The sequence below is a fragment of the Charadrius vociferus genome, unplaced genomic scaffold (assembly GCF_000708025.1).
Source record: "Charadrius vociferus isolate BGI_N301 unplaced genomic scaffold, ASM70802v2 scaffold1, whole genome shotgun sequence".
Classification (NCBI taxonomy): Eukaryota; Metazoa; Chordata; class Aves; order Charadriiformes; family Charadriidae; genus Charadrius; species Charadrius vociferus.
Genome location: NW_009647680.1, coordinates 2,247,467 through 2,269,974, shown reverse-complemented (window position 1 = coordinate 2,269,974; position 22,508 = coordinate 2,247,467). Strand labels below are relative to the sequence as shown.

Genomic DNA, 22,508 nt, shown 5'->3' with positions numbered 1-22,508 from the left:
GGGGGACACCACTTGTGACCGGACACCAACTGGATTTAACTCCATTCACCACCACTCTCTGGGCACAGCCATCCAGCCAGTTTTTTAGCCAGCAAAGAGTACACCTGTCCAGGCCACGAGCAGCCAGTTTCTCCAGGAGAGTGCTGTGGGAAACGGTGTCAAAAGCCTTGCAGAAATCCAGATAGATAACATCCACAGCTTTTCCCTCATCCACTAAGTGGGTCACCTTATCATAGAAGGAGATCATGTTGGTCAGGCATGATGTGCCTTTCGTAAACCCATGCTGACTGGGCCTGATCACCCTGTTCTCCTGCATGTGCCGTGTAATGGCACTGAGGATGATCGGTTCCATGACCTTCCCAGGCACCAAGGTCAGACTGACAGGTCTGTAGTTCCCTGGATCCTCCTTCCAGCCCTTCTTGTGGATGGGTGTCACATTTGCCAACCTCCAGCCAGCTGAGACCTCCCCAGTTAGGCAGGTCTGCTCATAAATGATGCAAAGTGGCCTGGTTAGCACTTCCACCAGCTCCTTCAGTACGCTTGGGTGGATCCCACCCAGTCCCATAGATTTGTGTATATCTCCAGGTGCTGAAGTATGTCCCTCACCATTTCCCTTTGGATTACAACCTTTTAAGACCATCGAGTCCAACCATCAATGTAACACTGCCAAAAACACCACTAAACCATGTCCTTGAGCACCACATCTACACATCTTTTAAATACCTCCAGGGATGGTGATTCCACCACTTCTGTGGGCAGCCTGTTCCAATGTTTGATAACCCTTTTGGTGAAGAAATTATGTGCAAGGATAGGATCTTTATCACCTAAGTGTAACCGTTAAATGTTAAATGTCATGTTTAATTGATAGGCACCTTTTTCAGTCAGTGACAAGAAACAACCCCTTCAGAGGGTGAGAAGTCCCATTTACTTTGAACACCTATTTTAGGAGACAGTAGGTCACCCTCTAGAGATGTCCTTCTGTCTCTGTTGTCTACAGAAACAGCCTAGAGTTTGGGTTAGGGACTAAGCTTTAGACTTAGTCCCTAATTTAGGACTACTTAGGCTCAAGTAAGTTGAGTAGATCCCATCCATATGTCTACAGAGATAATATATGGTCTCCGAAAATGTTTCTGCTGCATTTGCAGCATTGAAAAGAAAGGTAGGTTTCTTGTTGTCGAAATTGCCTTGTTTCCACGACAACATATCAGAAGGAAACTCATGGAACATAATCCATCTTTTGAGAACTGTACTAGAGAAAATTAGGTCAACATGTAAAACTCATAACATCATACAATAAAATCAATACAAAAGGCTTTATTAAATTCTGTTGTCTCTAACTGCGAACGTTGCAACACAACAAATTTGCCGGCAGGCCCCACTGTATCCTGCAACAACTGGCTTGAGCTCAGCCTTGAAGTCACCTGCACACATCCTAATGCCACCCATATCAGACGTAGTCCCCTGATGGACGTGCAGCTTCCCTCTGCTCGCAGTCCTGCCGTGTTTTCATTTAATGGTCCCCGGTAACAGCACCCATCAGCATTGCAACCTTTGGTGCGGAGCAAAATCAAACCAAACCTTACACTTCAGCAGCAGTGTGTGCTGCACGCTTCTGGGTCTTTGGAGAGGAACCTGACTCCAGATTCGCCTCCTCCTGACAATCTTTCTGCCCCTTCTTCTCTCCTGGTAACTCTTGGGTTTTGGATTTCCATCATCTCTATCAACAAGTGTGTACAGGTACAGCCCCTACAGGGGCTGCAGGTTTACAGTGAAGGTAAATGATTTTTCAGAGGCTGTGTATTGTCTGAGTGCTTCTTATTCATGTGAAAATACTGTACATAAACCTACCTACAGACATCTACACATGTCTACAGACATCTTTTTTCAAAGTGCTCTCAGAAAATACTCTTCTATGTTGATAGTTGTCCATTCTCAGAGGGTTTTTACCCCCAAATCAATGTTCTTCTCCTTATTGAGCACTGTTGCAGGATGAATCCAGTAAATCAGATTGTGTTGCAGGAGTACTCTACTGTGTATTGCAGTTTGCAGCAAATAATGTGTGTTTAAATGTAATACTGATATTTTCACTTGTGTCTAAGTTTCCAAGAGGATTCTTGAGGAGTATTGGAGAAGAGTATTAGATCAGTGCAGTCTGATGCTGCCAGACACATCTGAATGTGCTGGGCAAATCCAGTCAATGGGTGCAAAAGTGTTAAACAAAATTTTTGGTTTGATCTTCCTCATAGCAAAGACCAAAAAAGTTACTTAGCTTTTTTTTTTTTTCTAAAAAGTGTTCAGGGATGATCCCTTTTTCCAGTTTTTCTTTCAAGTCCCTTTTGTAAGTCCACTCTGAGTGGATACCAATGCTCCTTTACAGTGGCCAAATTACACGAGTGGTGCCACATCCACCCTGTGCACAGCGGCAGACAATAGCCCAAATCCTTTAAAAGTAGCTTCTAAAAACAGTAGTAGCAGCTGCCCTCTGGAGACTCTGACAGAGGTTCCCGTGCATTGCTACAAAATCAAAAAGAAATAATCACCGGGATTAGATTTGTTTTGAATTTCTAAACAGCCACAGCTGCAGCTCCTCTCGCTGATGTAATTGCTTTGTTGGCCCTTAATGAAAAGCCGGAGTCTGTGTTCACGACGCAGATGAATCTCACGATAGGACAGGTAAGCTACAAACTTTAGAGGAAGCCATTTAAGCCCAAGGATGAGCTCTGCATGTCCTGTCTGATTGAATCCAGATAATCCAGATAGCATCGGAAGGTGTCTGGGTGAAGCAGCTAAACTTGTTCTGCAGGCAACAGGCTTGGTTGTCCCAGTGGCACAGGACTCCAGTGAGATGTCCCCATGGCATAAGAGCCCAGACTACGGGGTGGTGCTCAAGCTGTGGCTGCAAGGGGGAGCTTGTCCACAGAAATCAGCAGCTGTGTCTGAATCCCAGCTAACGCTCACATTAAGGAAGACATAACCTTAATAACCTTCCCATAACCTTGATGGTTCCCAATTCTCTCTCTGCAGGCTATCTGAAGCCAGGAGCCCACGTTAAGCCAGGTGAAACCTTCACATACAAATGGAGGGTGCCTGAAAATGGAGGTCCAACAGAGAGTGACCCCCCATGCCTGACCTATCTGTACTACTCAGCCACTGATGCTGTCAAGGACACCAACTCCGGCCTTGTGGGGCCTTTGCTGGTCTGTCGGAAGAACACGCTGAATCACGATGGGACACAGGTGCTCTATGTGGACATCTGCCTGTCCCTAACAGCAGGGTGGTGCACTGGGGGTGATGTTCCTATATCATAGAATCATAGAATGGTTTAGGTTGGAAAGGACCTTGAAGATCATCGAGTTCCAACCCCCCTGCCATAGACAGGGACACCTCCCACTAGACCAGGTTGCCCAAGGCCACGTCCAGCCTGGCTTTGAACACCTCCAAGGATGGGGCCTCAACAACCTCTCTGGGCAACCTGTGCCAGTGCCTTACCACCCTCAAAGTGAAACACTTCTTCCTAATGTTTAATCTAAACCTGCCCTCTTCCAGTTTAAAGCCATTCCCCCTCGTCCTATCACTACATGCCCTAGTAAAAAGTCCTTCCCCAGCTCTCCTGTAGGCCCCCTTTATGTACTGGAAGGCCGCAATAAGATCTCCCTGGAGCCTTCTCTTCTCCAGGCTGAACAGCCCCAATTCTCTCAGCCTCTCCTCATAAGAGAGGTGCTCCAGCCCTCGGATCATCCTTGTGGCTCTCCTCTGGACACGCTCCAGCAGGTCCATGTCCTTCTTGTGTTGGGGACTCCAGAGCTGGATGCAGTACCCAGCTCAGTTTTAAGAAATTAAACAAATGTCATTCCTCACAATAAGAGCTGACCTAAGGGGATGGTTAGGAAGATGAAACTGTCATTCCCCAGTATTCTGTCTCGTCCCTAGATTTTCCATCTTTTCCATGCCCTTATTAGCAATGAATGCATCTTTCCACCCTAAGTAAGTACTGGACACATTATTTACCCTTCTAACTGATGGAAGAGTGCTAATCCCTGTCTCTACAAGGACATAGTAAGAAGGTAGCTGCAATTTTTGGAGAAAATAAAGCTTTGCTAAAAAACGTATAATTTTTATTTGGGTAATACTGCACAGACTTTTTTTTTAATGTCTTGGCTTTCTTCTTCGCTACAGAAAGGAATAGACAGAGAATTTTACCTCCTCTTTTCAATCTTCGATGAGAATGACAGCTGGTATCTGCACAAGAATATTGAAGCATTTACTGGGGATCCTTCAAAAGTAGATGAAAATGATGAAGATTTCAAGGAATCCAACAAAATGCATGGTATGAAATATCTAGTATCTGTTAATGATACCTTTCCTTCAGTCATATTAGGAAGATGAGTTGGCAGATTTTATCATCATTCATAGCCAACTGCAGTGCACTGGAGGGTGAGGTGGAAGGCTATCAGTCATCTATCATCAGGCCAGCTCCTGATGCCCATGGAGTGCAGGTTGAAACCCCAGTCACATTAGCAATGACTGCATTCACCTGCCAACTACACCTGGAGAAAGAGAACAGAGTGTAGTTTTTAGATACAACACTTGTGTCTACAAAATGCATAATGCCACAGTCAGGCACCAACTGCAGGAAAGGCTGATGTTCACTGGTGATTTAAATTTCAGTGCTGCCCTTGGCACTGACTCAGACAGTGAAGGTGCCCCTGCTCTGCTGGCTCCCACTTGGGCAGTGACCACCTTTGGAAGAGGAGAGGCAAAGACTAGGAGAACAGTCAATAATATTTTAAAGCACCACTTCTAGATGTAAGTATCTGACTTCAGCATGGACCTCCTCCAAGTTCTTCCTGACATGACAGACTTGAGCAAATCACATAACCTCTTTGCTTTAGTTTTCAGAAGACCACTGAGAATATGTATTGTTAGAGAGCCTTGGGGCTTTCTGGACCCATCTATTTTATTCTTCTGTTATGAGGTGGTATCTCATGTTAGAGTTTTGTTCTACTGTAATATTTTTCACCCAGTGATCACAGAGAGCACTCGAGAATTAGGGATTTTAGACCTTGTGAAAGAAAGAGATACATTATGGAAGTAAAAGTGGAAATCAAACATCAAAATCACATAAAAAGTCTCCATCAGAACCTAATTTATAACTCAGACTCTTTATGGCCCACTCCATGGCCTTAACAACCTGGTTTTACATTCTCCAGACTGAAAGGAGGTGCCTAATTTATACACTTAACTGGTGTCTGAGTGGCACCCTGAAAAGCTCAGAGAAGTGCTACATCACTGCAAAAGGCTATTACAAGATCTTACAGGCTCAGAAAAAAAGGTGGAAGCTAAGAATTTATAAGAATAGCATTTAAGCTTTAATTTGGTGCCATCCTCTGCTATTTTTGCCTCACAAAATGCCCCCTTAACTAACACCGTGACTTGCTGAGTGGCAAGTCTCTTGCTCGGAAGGTGGTAGGATGCTCTGTGATGAGTTTCCACCCACCCACCTGCTGCCAACCGGGCTCTTTCCTTCTCTTCCAGCTGTCAACGGCTACCTGTTTGGTAACCTGCCAGGCCTGGCCATGTGCAAGGACGACAAAGTCTCCTGGCACCTCATCGGGCTGGGCAGTCACTACGACATGCACGGGGTTCATTTCCAAGGAAACACCATCGACCTGAGAGGGACGACAAGGGATGGACTGGCCTTGTTTCCTCATTTATCGGGGACAGCGCTGATGCAGCCAGACCGTGTGGGTATGTTCCTGATCTTGTCTTGCTGGTGTGGCACATGCAGAAATCAAGCAGCGAAAATAGCAGTCGGTGAGATGCTCTGCTCTGCACGAGAGAGCCTGAAGGTGTGGGGACCACAGGGACCTGGTGTAGCTGGTTATTCAAGCTAGGCGACTTTCCTGGCAAGGTGCTGTAAATCAAATATGTATGTGCACCAAAGAGCAGAGGCTTTGATGACCTCGGACAGGCAGAACAGCTAACAGGATGCTTGTAGAATTTCCATAACTCAAAACAGACTTCTTTTTTAGCAAAGATAATATTCACTGCTATGCAGATAACACCATTTAAGATATTTCAGGACTTCAAGAATATTTAGTCTTTAGGACTTTCTTCAGAAGCATATACATAAAAGATACTTTTAATTCTCGTGCATAGTTCAGTGATACATTCTTCAAACTCAGAGAGTGTGAACTGTTTGTTGGAGGCACCAGATACGCTTCCTGACAAAGAGTGCACCATTACTTTTCTTTACATTGGTGCAACCCTCTTTGAATCAATGGAGTCATCAGAGCTGTGTGAGGCTATGCCAAAGGCCATCCTTGGCCGGAGCACCTGAGAGAAATATCTGCTGGCCTTGTGTTAGACCTCTGGCACTGGTGTTTATAAAAGAGCAGATTCTTTTAGTATGCATATCCCATACATTTCCGCCGTTCGTCATGAAACTGCACCACAGGACTCACACTAAACAATATATTCTAGGAAATTATTAATTTTTGCCAGCTAACCATCTACTGACAATAAGGGAAACTGAATGTATTATCACATCTTTACAAACACCAATGCCTGTGATTTTCCACAACTGCATTTTAACTTACCTTTTTCAATACTTTTGCCCTAGAAGCACAAGGAATGGACTGAGATACAGTCTGGAGAGGGCTATGCTTCCAATTTTGATTCCATCACAGACTCACATACAAAGCAGCTGTGAAAGTGCTTTCCTCCTTCACAGGAGCGCTAGCTGGTGGAGCTACGCAGGACTACAGTGTGGTCAGCTTCTAAATGCGTAAATGGCAAGGAGAGTACAAATGTTAAAATCTGCCCAGAGATTTCACTGCCCACAGTGAAAATATGCTCTCACTGTTCCACAGCCTCGACCATCAGAGATACAGAAAAGCTGGTCCATGATGGTTTGGCCTTTCATGGAGAAAGAGCAAAGGGTCAGAGAGTTGCAGCTTTAACTCGGTTGTTTTTATACCATATAGGTGCATATAAACAAATGGCATCTTCCCTTCTGTTAGAGGCATTCTTGTATAATGGCTCTGTATCTGCCTTACAAAGTCTCTAAGAGGCCTCCATTAGCCTGATTACACTGCGCTACTGCAGAGGTTCAGTGGAGTCTCATGCACCCAAGGCTGGCACAGTGGCTCTATGCTCAGGGACAAGGAAACTCTGAAACACACGCTCTGTTTCTCTATGCCTTTATTGTTGTTCACAATGCACACCCTTCCTATATCTTCTCGTGCTCCCCATGGGCACCTCTGCGGCATGGGCAGCACTGGTGAAGGCTTACTGGCAAGCTTGCTCCTGCTGCCAGACATCTAACCAATTGTTTTCAGAGCTCCCTTGGCTAAGCTAATCTAACTCAAATAGTTAGAAGCAATTTATGGAGATTTTTGAGTGAAGATGGAACAGGCTAGTCTTTCCAATGGAGCAAAAAGTTACTTGCTGACTTACAGATCTCCTGTGCCTACATTCATATTTGGCTTTTAGTTGAAGAACCTATTGTAATGTAGGAGTTACAGGCCACAACCCTGCGGTGCCTTATGTGCGTGCTTGCTCTTCTGTGTGAATGACAGTCTGAAACCCCATCATCTTATGTCTTGGGACCACAGAGCATGTGGTGACTAAAGGAGATGATTGGTGTATATCCGTTTTATCAACTAGTTTCTCTGTCAGTCCCTTTAATTTTTCAAAGCCAGTGGACTCTGAGTGATATAAGCATCCCCTCACTTGGCTTTCCATACAGCATCATGGATTTGGTTTGTTTCAGGACAGACCAGAGATGTACAAGGCATGGGACCTAATTTGCCAACTGCTTTTTAAGTTTTTTTTTTAATTTGCCTAAATATCATGCCCTTTCCTTTCCAGGCACATTCAAAGTGGTTTGCAGGACTTTTGATCACTTTGTCGGTGGGATGAAACATCTCTATGAGGTCAGCAGCTGCCGTAATACCACCCGAGCCCAGCAGCAACACGGAGCCATGAGGCTCTACTACATCGCTGCAGAGGAGGTGGAGTGGGACTATGCCTCAAATAAGAGCTCAGCACCAAACATTTACAACATCAGCAGCAATGAGGAAAGGTATCCAAAACAAAAAATGCTTGTGGGCATGGGGGACACTCATAGTGGAGGCAGAATTTTGAAGCATCCTTTCGTGAAGCCGGCCTCGTACTTAGGAGACACTCTTTGCTAAACAAAATAAGAGAAGACATATTTAAAAAGTGACAGCTTCTCAGACTAGACTAGTTCAGAGGCAGCATTTTCAAATGTTTTCATTTCAGAGTGTCTTGTGATGCTGTTGAACCCAAGAAGGCTTCCAAGTCGTTAAATTCATGTGTGTGTTCCAGCCCTGGCTCAACCCCACGATGACGCCTCCCAACCCTTTCCTCTCCCTTCCTCACTCTCCCCAGTCTCCCCATCCCACAGCTCTGGTTTGCATAGAGAAGAAACCCAAGTACTTGTCCCAGATGTGAGCCCTTGCAAGCAGTACAGATGCATTAGGGAGGTTCTGAGCCTGCTTCGCTGCAGCGTGGTAGCCCCTGGCTCCCCTGGAAAAGTCAGAATGCAGTAACAGGCACAAGTGAATCACATCTACACTGCACTGTGCTAAGGAACCAAATGCATGTGCAGAAGATGCATGTTCCAGATCATATTGCATAGGGAGGTCTCTGAGACCACTTTGGTGAAAACAAAAAGGAACAAGGAATATATTTCAAAAACAAACCTTTGAAAACTGGCTGGGTAACTAGACCCTGCAAAGAGGAAGAGTACCTCGGAGTCGGTAGAAAATAAACCTGAAGAGTCACAGGTGATGAAGCGTGTTTAAAGAAAATATTAACTCCAGCATTGTCAAAGGCTGCTGTTGCACACACAGTGTGTTACTTACAGTAAGCAGTACTCCTGGGGCATTTTTTCCTTTTATTTAGTATGTTGTGAGCCAACCTTGCAACTCCCCTGCCAGGGGCACCTTGGAGATGAGCTGCCGGGAGATAGAGCTGCTCTTGGAAAAGGGTGAAGGCTCTCCTCTCCAACTGGTGGCGAGTGTCCTCTGCTGGTGAGTCAGCCCTCTGGGATCCCACAGGAGCAACAACAACAAACTATGGGCGACTGTGCAAACCTGGAGGGCACAGAAAAGCATCCTCTGCCATGTGCAGAAGGGAAAACACATTTCTCCCTTTATCTTCATGCTGGGAAAGCATCCAGCCCTGCGCAGTACACAGCAGCAGGCGGGCAGGGTAAAGCAGCCCCCTCTTATCTCAGAGGTTGGCATCTGCTTTTGCAAGGTTAGGCTTCGGGTACCACCTTCCTGTGACTGACTGATAGCCAAGAAAGCGAAAGCAGCCGTTGTGATAAGAGGATGCAGGGTTGCAGGGAGAGGCATTATCTTTTATTGGAGCAGAGGATGCAGCTGAAGAGAGTGGCCAAACCCACTCTTACCACAAACTTCATCTCTGCTCTGACAGCTCTGATGAGGGATTTGTGTTCCCAAAAGTTTGTGGTGAGGGCAACATCTTCTCAGATTTACCTCTTTGAAGAGGGTGCACATTTAGTGAGGATTACCGCTGCTATTATTTACTGTTTAAAATCTCTTGCAGCACCGAGGGCTTCACATTGGACCAAGTCATACATTCTTATCACATCTATTACGAGTAACACAACATTTACTAGCCTTTAGGTATGTAAGGTTTAATGCTTGTAATTTTTGCCTTTTTATTTTGCAGCTATGGGCATGTTTTCCTGAGCCAAGCGGAAGATCTGATTGGTTCAAAATACAAGAAGGTGGTTTACAGGGAGTACACAAATGGCAACTTCACGCAGCACAAAGTGAGGACGGAGGAGGAGGAACACTTGGAAATCCTGGGTAAGTAGTTCTTATGGCTCACAGACCGAGCCTGATAAATGAGAGGATTGCTTTCCAAAACCAAAGACTTTTCCCAGCTGAGTTAACATGGAATAAGGAGTTTCTTAGGGAGTACTAACAGGGAGGATGCAAAAATGGCAATTCCAGGATTTGCCTTAACATCAGAGCTTGTAATATAGGGGAGACTCTAGTAGGCAGATTAAATCAATATTAAGGGGCTGGATTTGTATTTGAAAATTGGGCAAGACAAAATTTTATGCATGTCATAACCGTCAGCTGACATTTTTTATGGGCTGAGAAGTGGGCAACAACTGGTTATAAAGTAGTTAACACTCTCTAGGAATATATTTGACATTTCCTTTTTTGCAGTACAAAAGTAAAAAAATTGTTTGTTTTTTTTTAAAAAAAAGCTGCTGGCAGCTTAAGAAATAAAATTTTGAAAGATACAGAAAACATCCACAAGAGTTTTCTTTAAAAACAATCTGTCCAAATACCTGTCTCCAGATTGAACAATTCTTCTCAGAGACCAAAAAGAAAAAAGATTATTCATATGTATGGAGCTTTTCATCAGCTGAGATAACAAACCGATTTCAATGGCTTTGCTGAAAGACTAGAAAAGCCTGAGGGTTCGGAGAAAGACCTTGACTCCTCTCCTAGGCCAAGCTATTGAAAGTTTGTTAAACTCAGAAAAGCAGCACTAATCACCAGCATCTTGTGTTTTAATTTAGGGCCATTACTTCATGCCGAGGTTGGTGACTCTGTCCTCATCGTATTTAAGAACAAAGCCAGCAGGCCTTATTCGATAAGCGCACATGGTATAGAAGAAGTGGGTTGTGAAGAACAACCTGAGACACCAATTACTCTCCCCGGTAAGGCTTTTCTTTTTTTTTTTTCTTTTTTTTTTTTTCCCCTTTGAGTTACAAAGGCTGTATATAAAAGCATTTTAACACATGAATAATAATCCCTCTTTCAAGCTTATGCACACCTATATGTTCTTCCAGGCATAACACACTCAGTATTTATTCAGATACAATTCTGTGTTGTTATACATGTAGGTTCTTGATCAGATGAGCATGTTCAGGCAGAGAATGAACCTTTGTTCCTATCAGGGATAGAAACAGGAATGTAGCATCACTGGACAAACTCCAAAATAAAGCAGAAGCAGGCCCATAGTTACAGCAAGAGAAGTGTAAGCCAGTGCTGCATTTGCTCCAGACATTTTAAGAACTGAGAAACTCCTTTGTAGAGTTGCAGTTGGCAATGTTAACTCTGCCTCTCTCTTAAGCTACACAGAATGGGCATTTGCATTCAGAGCTGATGCACAGAATGCAAAATGTCACTATCACTTGATTTGAAAGTCTCTGAAGAAGCGTACCAAATATGCTTCAGTTTCTTGTGAGGAAAATAGTGGAAAATAGTTCTCACAGCACTCATATAGAAAAATACCTGTTAAAATTTTTGTACTTGAATTTTTATCTTGGGTTTTAAATTTTAGTAGGAAGCCAAACTCAAACCCAGGCATTACAGTCAACCCAAAATGTACGTACATTTTCTTTCCATCATCCATGCAAGTTTTTTCATAGTGTTAGTGAGCTTTGGTGTGAAACTAAATGAAGAGAAATTCTGATGTCCTAAACCTCCCTGGAAGCTGATATCTCTTTCTTGTGGGTAGCTGTATCGATACGGTACAATCACACACAAATTCATGGCCAAATGTGAGCCAGCGTCTGCCTTGCTGGAGTTTGGTGAACCTGTGGTTAATATATGGAAAAAAAAAAAAAGGGTGTGTGTGTGTCTGATTTGTATGATTCCTTTGTTTTGCTATTTGCAAATAGCAAAACATGATGTCGATGCCGTTTGGTTGACGGTCGAGGCGGAACGCCGGTAACACCACTGTCATGCCTCCTGTGTCCACACGGGAGCAGGATTGGGGTGAGTTGGCCGAGGGAAGGTGTCGGTGTTTGTCAGCGAGCCAAAGGAAAGGACTCCAGCAAAGGCTAAGGATAGACTTTTCCTTAGGAGCTCGGAAGCAGCAGTTAACATGGCAAACAAGTGCCTTAAAACAAGAATAATTCCTGGGCACTTCAGTCCACACCACCAGCATCTAGAAATCCTCGCTGTCTGTCTTCCTTGGCCAGGTTGGGCTGCTCACCCCGAGCTCCTCAGAGCCCATCTAGTCCTACTAAATACTGAACTGGTCATCAGCCAGATTTATCCCCTGCTAAACTGAGCTCCTGAGAGCACTGCCATCTCCCAAAGAGACGATGGATGGCATGGTAAAGAGGTGGAGGGAGCAGATCCATAGCAGCCTGAGCCAAACCAGCTCTCAGCTGCCACAGCTTTGTCCTCTCCCTGTCCATTCCTCCATCTACTCAGCAGAAAAGAGGGAGAAAACATCCATTCTTCTCTTGTTTATCAGTCTTTTCAGGGGTTATGCTTCATCAAAGATGGGTCTTTCATGCCATCCAAAGTGTCTCAGGTTTTAAGTAGAGTGGACATTTTTCCAACTACAGCCTCCAAATGTCCTGAAGTGAGGAGTAAAAAGCAAGGAAGTGGTGAAGGACTGATGCCAGGCTCCAAGGCATGAATGCTTCTGAGATTGATGGTTTTCTTGTCAATGTTTTCTGTCCTATTAGTGTAACATTGTGTTTTGAAAGCCTTTCTGATCCCTGCTGAAGTGTGTAAACCCATGCTGTAATGAACAGAAGGTGTTTGTCCTGTGAGATTAAATGACATTACAACATTTATGGGAGACTCATCTCACCTAGTATGATATTTGAGAATCACCATTTCTTCTTTTTTGTAGTTACTGCCATACAATAAAATGCACTATTGCATGATCTATCAAAACAGTGTGACTCAGTGACACAAAACTAGGCTTATTGACTTCACAACCATGTAAGCTTGAAAATTCTCCTTTGTCCTGATGCCCAAAGCTCTTGGCAGCTGTTGGGCTGTGGCTGTACTAAGACCATGACCAAGAGTTCTGTGATTTCCTTGTTTTACCCTGACTCAAAGCGTGTCCCCAGCTCTCGGCTCATGTCACCTGGGAAGTATTTTGGACCAGAGACTGCCTGGTTCAACATTTCTCCACCACTTATAAGGGCAAGGTGTTTACCACCTCTTGGTCTTCTACCTTTCCCTGCAGTACCAGCAAAAAAAAAAAACAAAGCAGGGAAAGACAGCACAGACAGTTCATCTGAACATGGATGTGTTTGTGTTCAGGGTAGAGAACTGATCCTCTAACCAAACAGAAATTTCCCCATCTGATTGTTCTGCTTTTTAAATCAGAGGTCAGGGAATGTCTGCTCAAGGAGGAGGTGGCAGAGGTGATGGCTTTCAGGAAGGGACAGAGGTTCTCCGTTAATTGCTGGGGAGCAGGGTCTTAGCTGGAAGAGGAAAGGACCCTCCTGTTGCTCCCAGTCAGCAGGTCGGTACTGAGCTCTCCTCTCCTGGCTCAGAGCTGATGCACTGCTGCAGCATCGTCTGCAAAATCCCAGTGGCAACTGTCACATCTTTGTGACCTTTTCAACCGACAAAGTCCAAGAAACATTTTCTGGAGCTTGGCTCCCAACCTCTTCAACTGACCTTAACCATCAGCATCCAAGATCATTGATCTGCTACAAAGTTTTGCCCAAGGAGAAAGATGAAGAGTCCAAACTTCCCTCTGTGGGATGCCATTGTTGCCAGCATCATTTGCAGATCTCCTTTTCTGGGGGCGATCTGCCTTCATTTACACCACTGGAACTTCATCGACCTCCTGGAAGGCAGAATTGCATCCATATCCCATTGCTGTGTGCTTCCACGAATAGTTTTGATGCAGATCATTCTTTGATGAGGAGGGTAGCAGATGTCAGTCACATACTATTCAGAGCCTCTAATACCCAGCTGCTCTTGGTAAAATTGTTCTCTCTTGTTTCAGGGGAAATAAACACCTACAGGTGGAATGTCCCAGAACGATCTGGCCCTGGTAAAACAGATCCAAACTGTATCACTTGGGTTTATTATTCAACAGTGAATTTTGTAAAGGTAACCAAGAAATGGTCATTAAAGATTACATTGCTTTGGCTAAAGCATCCTGTCTTGCATAATGTTTCTGAAAGGATCCTACTTCTCATCTATGGGAGGAGCACAGGCTAGAGGAATGATTTACAGTTAGATGCTTTGCCCTTTTTCATAACAGTTGCACATGCCTGAGTAATTTAATCTGCTGAGATCCCCAGGGGTACACCATGGTAATGTGATTCCCTCCTTAAAGAATAGTTGAAGGGATTATGGGTGAAGGCATGGGTGTGCTTTTGGTAGATTAACACAGGGACATGTAAAGAAAGATATCTCTAATCAGAGTAATGATTTTCTTTCATCTGATAGGAAAATGGCATTGCACCTTTATTTAATCTGTAGTTAATCTGTATTTATTTCATAACCGAATGAACTAGAGAATTTGTAATGCATATATTTATTTTATTTCAGGACACATACAGCGGTCTGATTGGGCCTCTCGTAGTTTGCAGAAAAGGAATTCTAGATGAAAGAGGTCTAAGGAAGGATATTGATCGTGAATTTACCCTTCTGTTTATGGTGTTTGATGAAAACGAATCCTGGTATTTGAAAGAAAATATTGAAACATATCTTCATAAGAATCCTGATGATTTTAATTCCACCAAGAACTTTGAAGAAGGCAACAGCATGCATGGTATGTAGGACTCGGTGGCTGCAGCCAAGAGGACAGAGGGTTATTTTTCACAGCCCTTTTAGGAAGACGTTGGACTTAGCCTGCGATTACCCAACCACGTGACAACTTCATAAGCTGCAACTCTGGAAACAAAAAGGCTTCATGAGGCCCGGCCAAGATATTTTTCTAACAAGATAGTTTAATCTAATAGTCATAGGAGGAGGCTGCCCTGCCAGACTTCCCTTGTCATTTGGGAGCTGCGTTCCTTATGGGATTGTTTTGGAGGAACGTAAAGATGACATTTTAAAACTGTGTCCATAGGAGCAGCCAGCCCAGGAGCCAGGCAGAACAGACTGGACAGGGGCAGGAACAGCCCTGGCAAAGCAAACTTCTCTTTCTGCAGATAGTAGCCATTTTAGGCAACAACTCTATTCCCTCTTTTTCCATGTAGCTTCTCAGCATAAATCCTGTTTGTTCAGGAGTTTGATCTTAACCGGTAAAAATCCTATCTGATGCTTTTCAAGACAGAAAAGTAGGTGCTGCTCTGCACTTAGGTGATTTGGAAACTGAAACAAAAATGTGACTGTCTCCCTCCAGTGGCAGCAGTCACTGTGGAGACCTCTTGCCATGGCCATGTGTGCAGGTTCCCTCTCTGCCTGGGCACTCCTTCTCTGCGGAGAGAAGGTGCAAAGGGTCGCTGAGATGGAGGTTATCATCACCTGTACCATGACCGGTTATTAATCAGTCCTATTTTGTCGTTCTTCCAGCAATCAATGGGAAGATTTATAACAGTCTCCTGGGTCTAACGATGAATGAAGGTGATAGGACAAACTGGTATTTGATAGGAATGGGCAATGAAGTGGATATACATACAGTCCACTTCCACGCACAGACCTTCATCTTTAAGGTTGGTAAAATTAATCAAAGTAAAACCTTTATAGTGTGGTAGGAAATTTCTGCAAAAATGTCCGAGTTCTGGCTTGGTTTTGCAGTTTGGACACAGAGCCTTGGGCTGATGCTGAGGTCAGTGGGAGTTTTGCATGTGAAGGAAATACAAAATGAATGAGATCCTTGCAAAGCTTCTACCACTTGAAACCTGTTATGAAACGTGAATAACTGTCACTGTTAGAGGACATGATTAGGTGGGTAAAAATGTATATTTAACCATGGGTATAAGGGAAGATACAGAGTGGAAATCAGAGAGAGTTATGCCTGCTTACAGTGTGGTTTTATGTTGTGATAGCTTGACACTGGCAGGACTCTCTTAAAAATCTGTCTTTGAAAGAAACACCTGTGCTCAAGCAGCACTTGAAGTCCTCAGGAGGGGTGTCCTGTTGTTAATTAATCAATTGATTAAATGACAGGTGTCCACAGACCTCAGTTTCTCTGGATGGGGCATGCTAGAAACATATAACAAGAGGCATTTGATCTGCCTTGAGGAGCTGAAAGTCTCACTGGAATATTTCAGTGCCCATGGGGGTCTTTAAGGCAAGACTCTTACAATGCTGGTTTTGCCTTACCACAGACAGATAAGGACCACAGAGGAGACGTGTATGACCTTTTTCCTGGGACTTTCCAAACAGTTGAACTCGTAGCAGAAAACCCTGGAACGTGGCTTCTGCACTGCCACGTAGCTGATCACATCCACGCTGGCATGGAGACGACCTACACCATCAATAAATCAGGTGCAGTATCAGAAACATGTCCCAGGACTCGGAGGTGGTATGGTAGGCAGGGAGGAAAGGAAGAGACCTAAGGTCACCACTGCACCCTGCATGCTGGTGGGAAGCACCTGTAAATTACTGCCATGGCCAGTTAGCATTATCCGAGGACAGGACAAACACCCCTCATGACATGGCAAAGAGAGTAATCTCTGCTGCCCTCTGCAACTTAAACATAGTGGGTGCTTCACAGTAGCCCCTCTAAGACAATCACAGCCATTAGTCACCTGCAGGTGGTGCAGAAAACATCTGCAAAGCTATTTTTTAGCCTTGCTGTGATGTGTGGGAGGGTCTGCAGACTGGCACAGTGCCGTGCCTCCCTGCAATCACTGCTGGCTCACGGGGCTATTCGAGCTTCTCCCTGCACAGACAGAGACCAGCTTGACAAGAAACCAGCTTGACCATACAAGATGTTCCAGAAAATGGTTGTTCATCCTGTACCAGAAATAGGTGATCTTTTCACTAAGAAAAGTTGGTCAATTTTTTGAGTGCTGCTGGTCCCTTCCACCACTTGTGAGTGAAGACGAAAGCGCTTTGTGAGCCTCTCCATATCACATAATTTCACTTAACATCTGGGGCCAGCATCTCCTGCCTAGGTCCCCTCTGTGGTTGCTGGACTACTCCGCAGGGACTGCAAGAGCGCCAGCAGACCCACCTTGTACCTGTAACCCTGTAGAAGCAGAATAATAAATAGAATGCCAAACTTAGCCAAAATACTCCTTCCTTGGACAAGGTGACTTTATTTTATAACATGTATTAGTTCAGGCTGTGAAACTTCCAATGAACAAGCAAATGCAGAACTGAATCATAGAATGGTTTGGGTTAGAAGGGGCCTTAAAGGTCATCTAGTCCAACCCCTCTTCCATGGGCAGGGGCATCTTCCACCAGACCAGGTTGCTCAAAGCCCCATCCAGCCTGGCCTTGAACACCTCCAGGGATGGGGCATCCACAACTTCTCTGGGCAACCTGTGCCAGTGTCTCATCACAAAAAATTTCTTCCTTATGTCCAATCTAAATCAGTTTAAAACCATTGCCCCTCATCCTATCACTACAGTAAGTAGTGAAGTCACAGAGACGCCTATAGAGAAGGGGGACGTTGCCCACAGAGCTGCCCAGAGCAATAGCTCTGCTGATCTAATCAGGATTTCTGTTCAGATCAACAAGGTAAAAGGAATGAAATAAAATCAGGGCTACTCTTCTGGAAGGCAAAAAGTTGTTTATTAAGGCTTTCAACTTAACTATGCTTTTTCTCTCTCCACACAGAGCGAGAAGCTCCTTCAGAAGGAGAACTTACAACTGGAGCATATGATACAACTACTGCAAAAAACAGAACTACTGCAAAGGGTAAGGGTTTTTTAAAATGTCTTTTAAAACTCTTCAGATTTATGCACAGATTTCTTATGAACTACTTTTCTTTTATCAGATTATGACAGCAAAGGGGACAATATTTTTGGCAAAGCTTTGAGTCCTGGAGAAGCCAGCCTGATCCTCGCAGCCTTCTTTTTCATTGGACTTGTTCTGCTGTCAACAGTATTAACCCTCTTCTGCCTCATCACCCGTCAGGGAAGCAGAATCCATTATAAGGCTCTGCATGACAAAAGTGAACTTCTAGCAGATTCCCTGTAATTTCCTGCTTTTAGCATCATTCACAGAGCCGCACCGGATTTTATGACATGCTGCTAATAAAACTGGAGGAAGATGTATGCTGATAGTCCTACCCTGCAGCCAGCGCTCACAAGAGTGAGCATGAGCTGTAGGGTTCAGCTCCGAGAGCCACGTACCACCCATCACCGTTTCCACTCCTCCAGAGTTCAGCTGAGCTTTGTCCAAGATCTAATTTGGCAGCCGAGCAGAGCAGCACACCTCTCGGCATCCACACGAGCTGCAAAGGATTCATCCACGGGAGTAAGGAGCGGGCAGCATGCCATCGATGCGCTCTGTGCGGAAACACAGGGTTCACGCTAGGGAATAAATACCACCAGGGACTGTTTTAAGCATGCCGGCTTCTGAAGGAGCAGGTGTCGATCTGGAAGTCCCGGCGGTTTCCCAAAGTCTGGTTCAATGAATTCACCAACATTTAAACGATTCTCCCCCCCACCCCCCTGCCGGCTTCTGAAGGAGCAGGTGTCGATCTGGAAGTCCCGGCGGTTTCCCAAAGTCTGGTTCAATGAATTCACCAACATTTAAACGATTCTCTTCCCCCCCCCCCTCCCCCCCCCATTAAATGAGGAAACTGTGCACTGGGGACAGATTTTTAAAGGCATTTAGGGACCTACTGATATATTTTAGCACCTGATGGAGTTCAGCTGTGCCCCTGCTGTTAGTTTCTAATAGCTTTTGTTAATCCCTTTAAAAATCTAGCCCTGCCCAACCTCCAAGAAAGTTAGTTGACTTTGTAATTGCTGCTCGTTGTGGTCCTGATTCTGTACCTCTTCTTTGCATCGATTAGCGCCTCACTCCCTACCTGTAACAAAGCCATCAGGAGGCTGATCTCTGCACTCTGTGAGGAAGACAGGCAGAATCAGGCCATGTTTACTGATACTTGAATGTTTATAGCTCATTTTGTTATTAGATTGTGCTCATTCTTGCCTGCTCACGTCAGCTACAGCTCTTGCAGAGGAACTCCACAACAAACACATCTGTGAAGCTGTTTATCCAAATTTGATTTTGAATGCAAATTCAAGTTCCTGATTGTTTTTTTTTTTTAATCCCCCTCCCCAAGTTCTGTATTATGAAGTATGTACAAATGTAGGGAACTTTACTGCCCATCACTCTTATTGTACCTTGATGGTGTCCTGGACTGATGTCCAGTTAACCAGTATGTTGAAGTTTCTTGGATGTTTCTCAGTTATTTCTTGATTCCTTGTTTTCCCCAGTCATTTAGGAGCACACACATGAGGTAGAACTGCAGGACTGAGCCCAAACAGGAGTTACACCATAGCAATATACACTTCCAGACTCCTTCTCTAAATCTTCCCTTTGAGCTGACAAAAACAGATGCTCTAACCCCTTTCATCCTTCTGTTTTGTAAACATTAAAATGAGGTCTCCTGTTCTGTGCAAAACTACTGTCTGTCTGTGCAGAACATTTGCTTTCTGTACACATACAAAATTAAAGCCTTTCACCTAAACATATACCATTAATAAAGGAAATTATTTGGTAGTTTCCTTTTAGAGTAGCTAATGTGTCTGACTTTTTAGAAACAGAATCATAAATATCAAAGAAACCAGAGAAACTAGCCAGCCACAGTGATTACAATCATAATAAAAATCTGGTTATTTGTGTGAACCTTCTGGCACAGTTCATTTCACCTGGCACGCTTCTCAGCCGGATGGAGGCTGTGGAACAAGAACGAAGCCTCCAAAGGTCCTCAGGGCCTCAGGACTTCACCGCTGCTTGCCCAGGTGACACAGCCTGCCACAGAGAGTGTGTAGCATCACTGAAAGCGTAAAGCACTGCATTTAGTATCACCTGCCTGGTGCAGGCAGCCCCATGGCAGCTTGGCAGAGTCTTGAAGGACAGCATCTGTGTTGGGCTGAAGGACCAGCGGGAACAGAGAATGAAGCAACAAAATGAACAAAGGAAGAAAATGAACAAGTCACCAGGACAGGTGTGTTCTCCAGAGAGCGCTACAGGCCCTCGAGCATGAAGAATCTGGATTACAAACTTGGTTAGCAGTTGGTACCTGTCCTAACACCAAAAGCTGAAAAGGTGACAAATGCAAGATCAATCACAGAATCACAGAATCTTCAGAGTTGGAAGGGACCTCTAGAGATCATCTAGTCCAACTCCCCTGCTAAAGCAGGATTGCCCAGAGCACATTACTCAGGACTGCATCCAGGCGGGTTTTGAAAATCTCCAGAGAAGGGGACTCCACACCCTCCCTGGGCAGCCTGTGCCAGTGCTCTGTCACCCGGACTGTAAAGAAGATTTTCCGTGTATTTGAATGGAACTTTTTATGTTCCAACTTGTGCCCATTGCCCCTCGTCCTGTCACTGGGAACCACTGAAAAGAGTCTGGCTCCATCCTCCTTCATCCCACCCTTTAGATACTTGTATGCCATAATAAGGTCTCCCCTCAGCCTTCTCTTCTCCGAGAAGAGAGAATCTTTACAAACTTTCCAGATGAATAAGCAGCTCTGACACCCACACAATGCAAGCTGGATGAAACTGTTAAAAAAAAAAACAACAACCCCACAACAAAACAAACGAAAAAACCCCAAGAAAAGTGTCCAAAGGGACAAAACAGATCATGGAAGAATCAAGGCTTTTTTTTTTTTTTTTTTTTTTCTTAAAGAAAATTGTGCCTCAGAGAGGATTTTGAAGGACTCAACATGTGGATAAGAGGCCTGGATGAATATACCCTGTTTACATTTCCACAGGACATTTGATAAGGTCCTTAGTTAAAGCTTCTTAAAGAAATGAAATCATCATAGGATGACAGAAAGGGTCAACAGAGGCTAAATAACTGGTCAAAAGACAGAAATAAGTGGCCAGGTTTCATGTTGAAAGTCACTCATGGGGTGCTGCAAGGACCCTTGCTCTTCACTATTTTCTCTAAGTGGTGTGAAAAAGGACGACCAAGTTGAGTGACAATCATAAGTATGTGTAGCATGAAAAATCAGTGATAAAAAGATTAAATTTAGTACTGATACATTTACAGTAGTACTTGTGGAAAAAAGCAATCCTAGCCCTATGTGCATCATGTTGTCTAAGCATGTCAGAAATGGCATCTTATTTATAATAGTTTAATGACAATGTTAGCTCAGGTACTCTTTAGTGGGCAGAAAGGCAACTGAATATGAGGAATCATTAAGAAATAAGAACAGAGCAAACCAGAAAACAGCTTAGTAGCATTACATAAATGTCTGGGGCACCTGCACCTTGCATGGAGTGTGAGTCACATCCTCCGGCCCCATCCAGGGGAGGACACAGCAGGACACAAGAAAGGGAATCAGTGATAAAAAACAGTTTCCATATGAGGAATTATTTCCTTGGATCACAGCTTGGAAAAATAGAAAGTACAATTGAAAGCAGACAGGATAGCGGTTTTATAAAAAAGGACACTTGAGTGGAGAACAGAACAATTCATCCCTTTTGGCAGAAGCTAAGGGAGTGCTACGTGCAAAGCACAGCACAAGAGGTGGCTCTTTACAGGGTGGACAGACACCTCTGTAACTCTCGGTCTGAGGGGGCTGAGGATGCTCCAAGCTTACAGAGGTTCAGAAAGCAACTGGAAAAATATAAGGGGGGTGAATAAATTAAGGGTTATTAAAGGTGAAGGCACCCCATTGACTCCCACAAAAAGTGACTTGAGATGCGACAGTGGTGACCAAACACATTGAAATGCCACAGCACGTGGTGCTAGGTAGATTAAGGGTTTGGAGCATCTGCCAGATGAGGTGGAGAGGAGGGAGCTGGGACTGTTCAGCCTGGAGAAGAGATGACTCAGGGGGATTTTATCCATCTGCGCAAACACTTGATGGGGGGTATAGCACACATGAAGCCAGGCTCTTCTCAGCGGTGCTCAGTGAGAAGACCAGAAGCAATGGGCACAAACTGCAATACAAGAGGTCTCCATCTGCTTACCCCTCCATTGTCCCTCTACTCCTCTCCGGTGTGTCCCCACCTGGAGTACTGCATCCAGCTCTGGAGCCCTCAGCACAGGAAAGACATGGACCTGTTGGAGCAGGTCCAGAGGAGGGCCATGAAGATGATCCGAGGGCTGGAGCCCCTCTCCTTATGAGGAGAGGCTGAGAGAGTTGGGGTTGTTCATCCTGAGGAAGAGAAGGCTCCGGGGAGACCTTATTGTGGCCTTTCAGTAGTTGAAGGGGGCCTACAGGAGAGCTGGGAACAAACAGTCTAGCAGGGCCTGTTGCGACAGGACAAGGGGTAACAGTTTTAAACTAGAAGAGGGAAGATTTAGACAAGATATAAGGAAGAAATTTTTTACACTGAGGGTGGTGAGACACTGGCATGGGTTGCCCAGAGAGGCTGCAGATGCTCCATCCCTGGAAACATTCAAGGCCAGGTTGGACGGGGCTCTGAGCAGCCTGATCTAGTTGAAGATGTCCCTGCTCATTGCAGGGGGGGTTGGACTAGATGACCTTCAAAGGTCCCTTCAGACCCAAACCACTCTACGATCCTTGGGGACATCCCAAGGCGCATGCCACGGCCCGAGCCCCCTGCTCCGGGCGGGGGGGAGGCTGCACGACCCCACCTCCCGCTCTCCCCCACCGTTCTGGGA

General features: G+C 44.8%; 1 protein-coding gene across 1 annotated transcript in view; it reads left to right on the top strand.

The window, feature by feature from the left end:
* HEPHL1 (hephaestin-like 1) overlaps positions 1-17,888 on the top strand; it is a 35,772-nt gene extending 17,884 nt beyond the window's left edge. Inside the window, exons 9-20 of the mRNA XM_009881172.1 lie at positions 3,025-3,236; positions 4,177-4,327; positions 5,536-5,748; positions 7,873-8,086; positions 9,727-9,866; positions 10,595-10,735; positions 13,789-13,895; positions 14,340-14,562; positions 15,309-15,448; positions 16,067-16,226; positions 17,526-17,606; positions 17,686-17,888. Of these exons, the coding sequence (XP_009879474.1) occupies positions 3,025-3,236; positions 4,177-4,327; positions 5,536-5,748; positions 7,873-8,086; positions 9,727-9,866; positions 10,595-10,735; positions 13,789-13,895; positions 14,340-14,562; positions 15,309-15,448; positions 16,067-16,226; positions 17,526-17,606; positions 17,686-17,888 (1,985 nt within the window). The remainder of the gene's footprint in view (positions 1-3,024; positions 3,237-4,176; positions 4,328-5,535; positions 5,749-7,872; positions 8,087-9,726; positions 9,867-10,594; positions 10,736-13,788; positions 13,896-14,339; positions 14,563-15,308; positions 15,449-16,066; positions 16,227-17,525; positions 17,607-17,685) is intronic.
* The last annotated feature ends 4,620 nt before the right edge of the window (positions 17,889-22,508 follow it).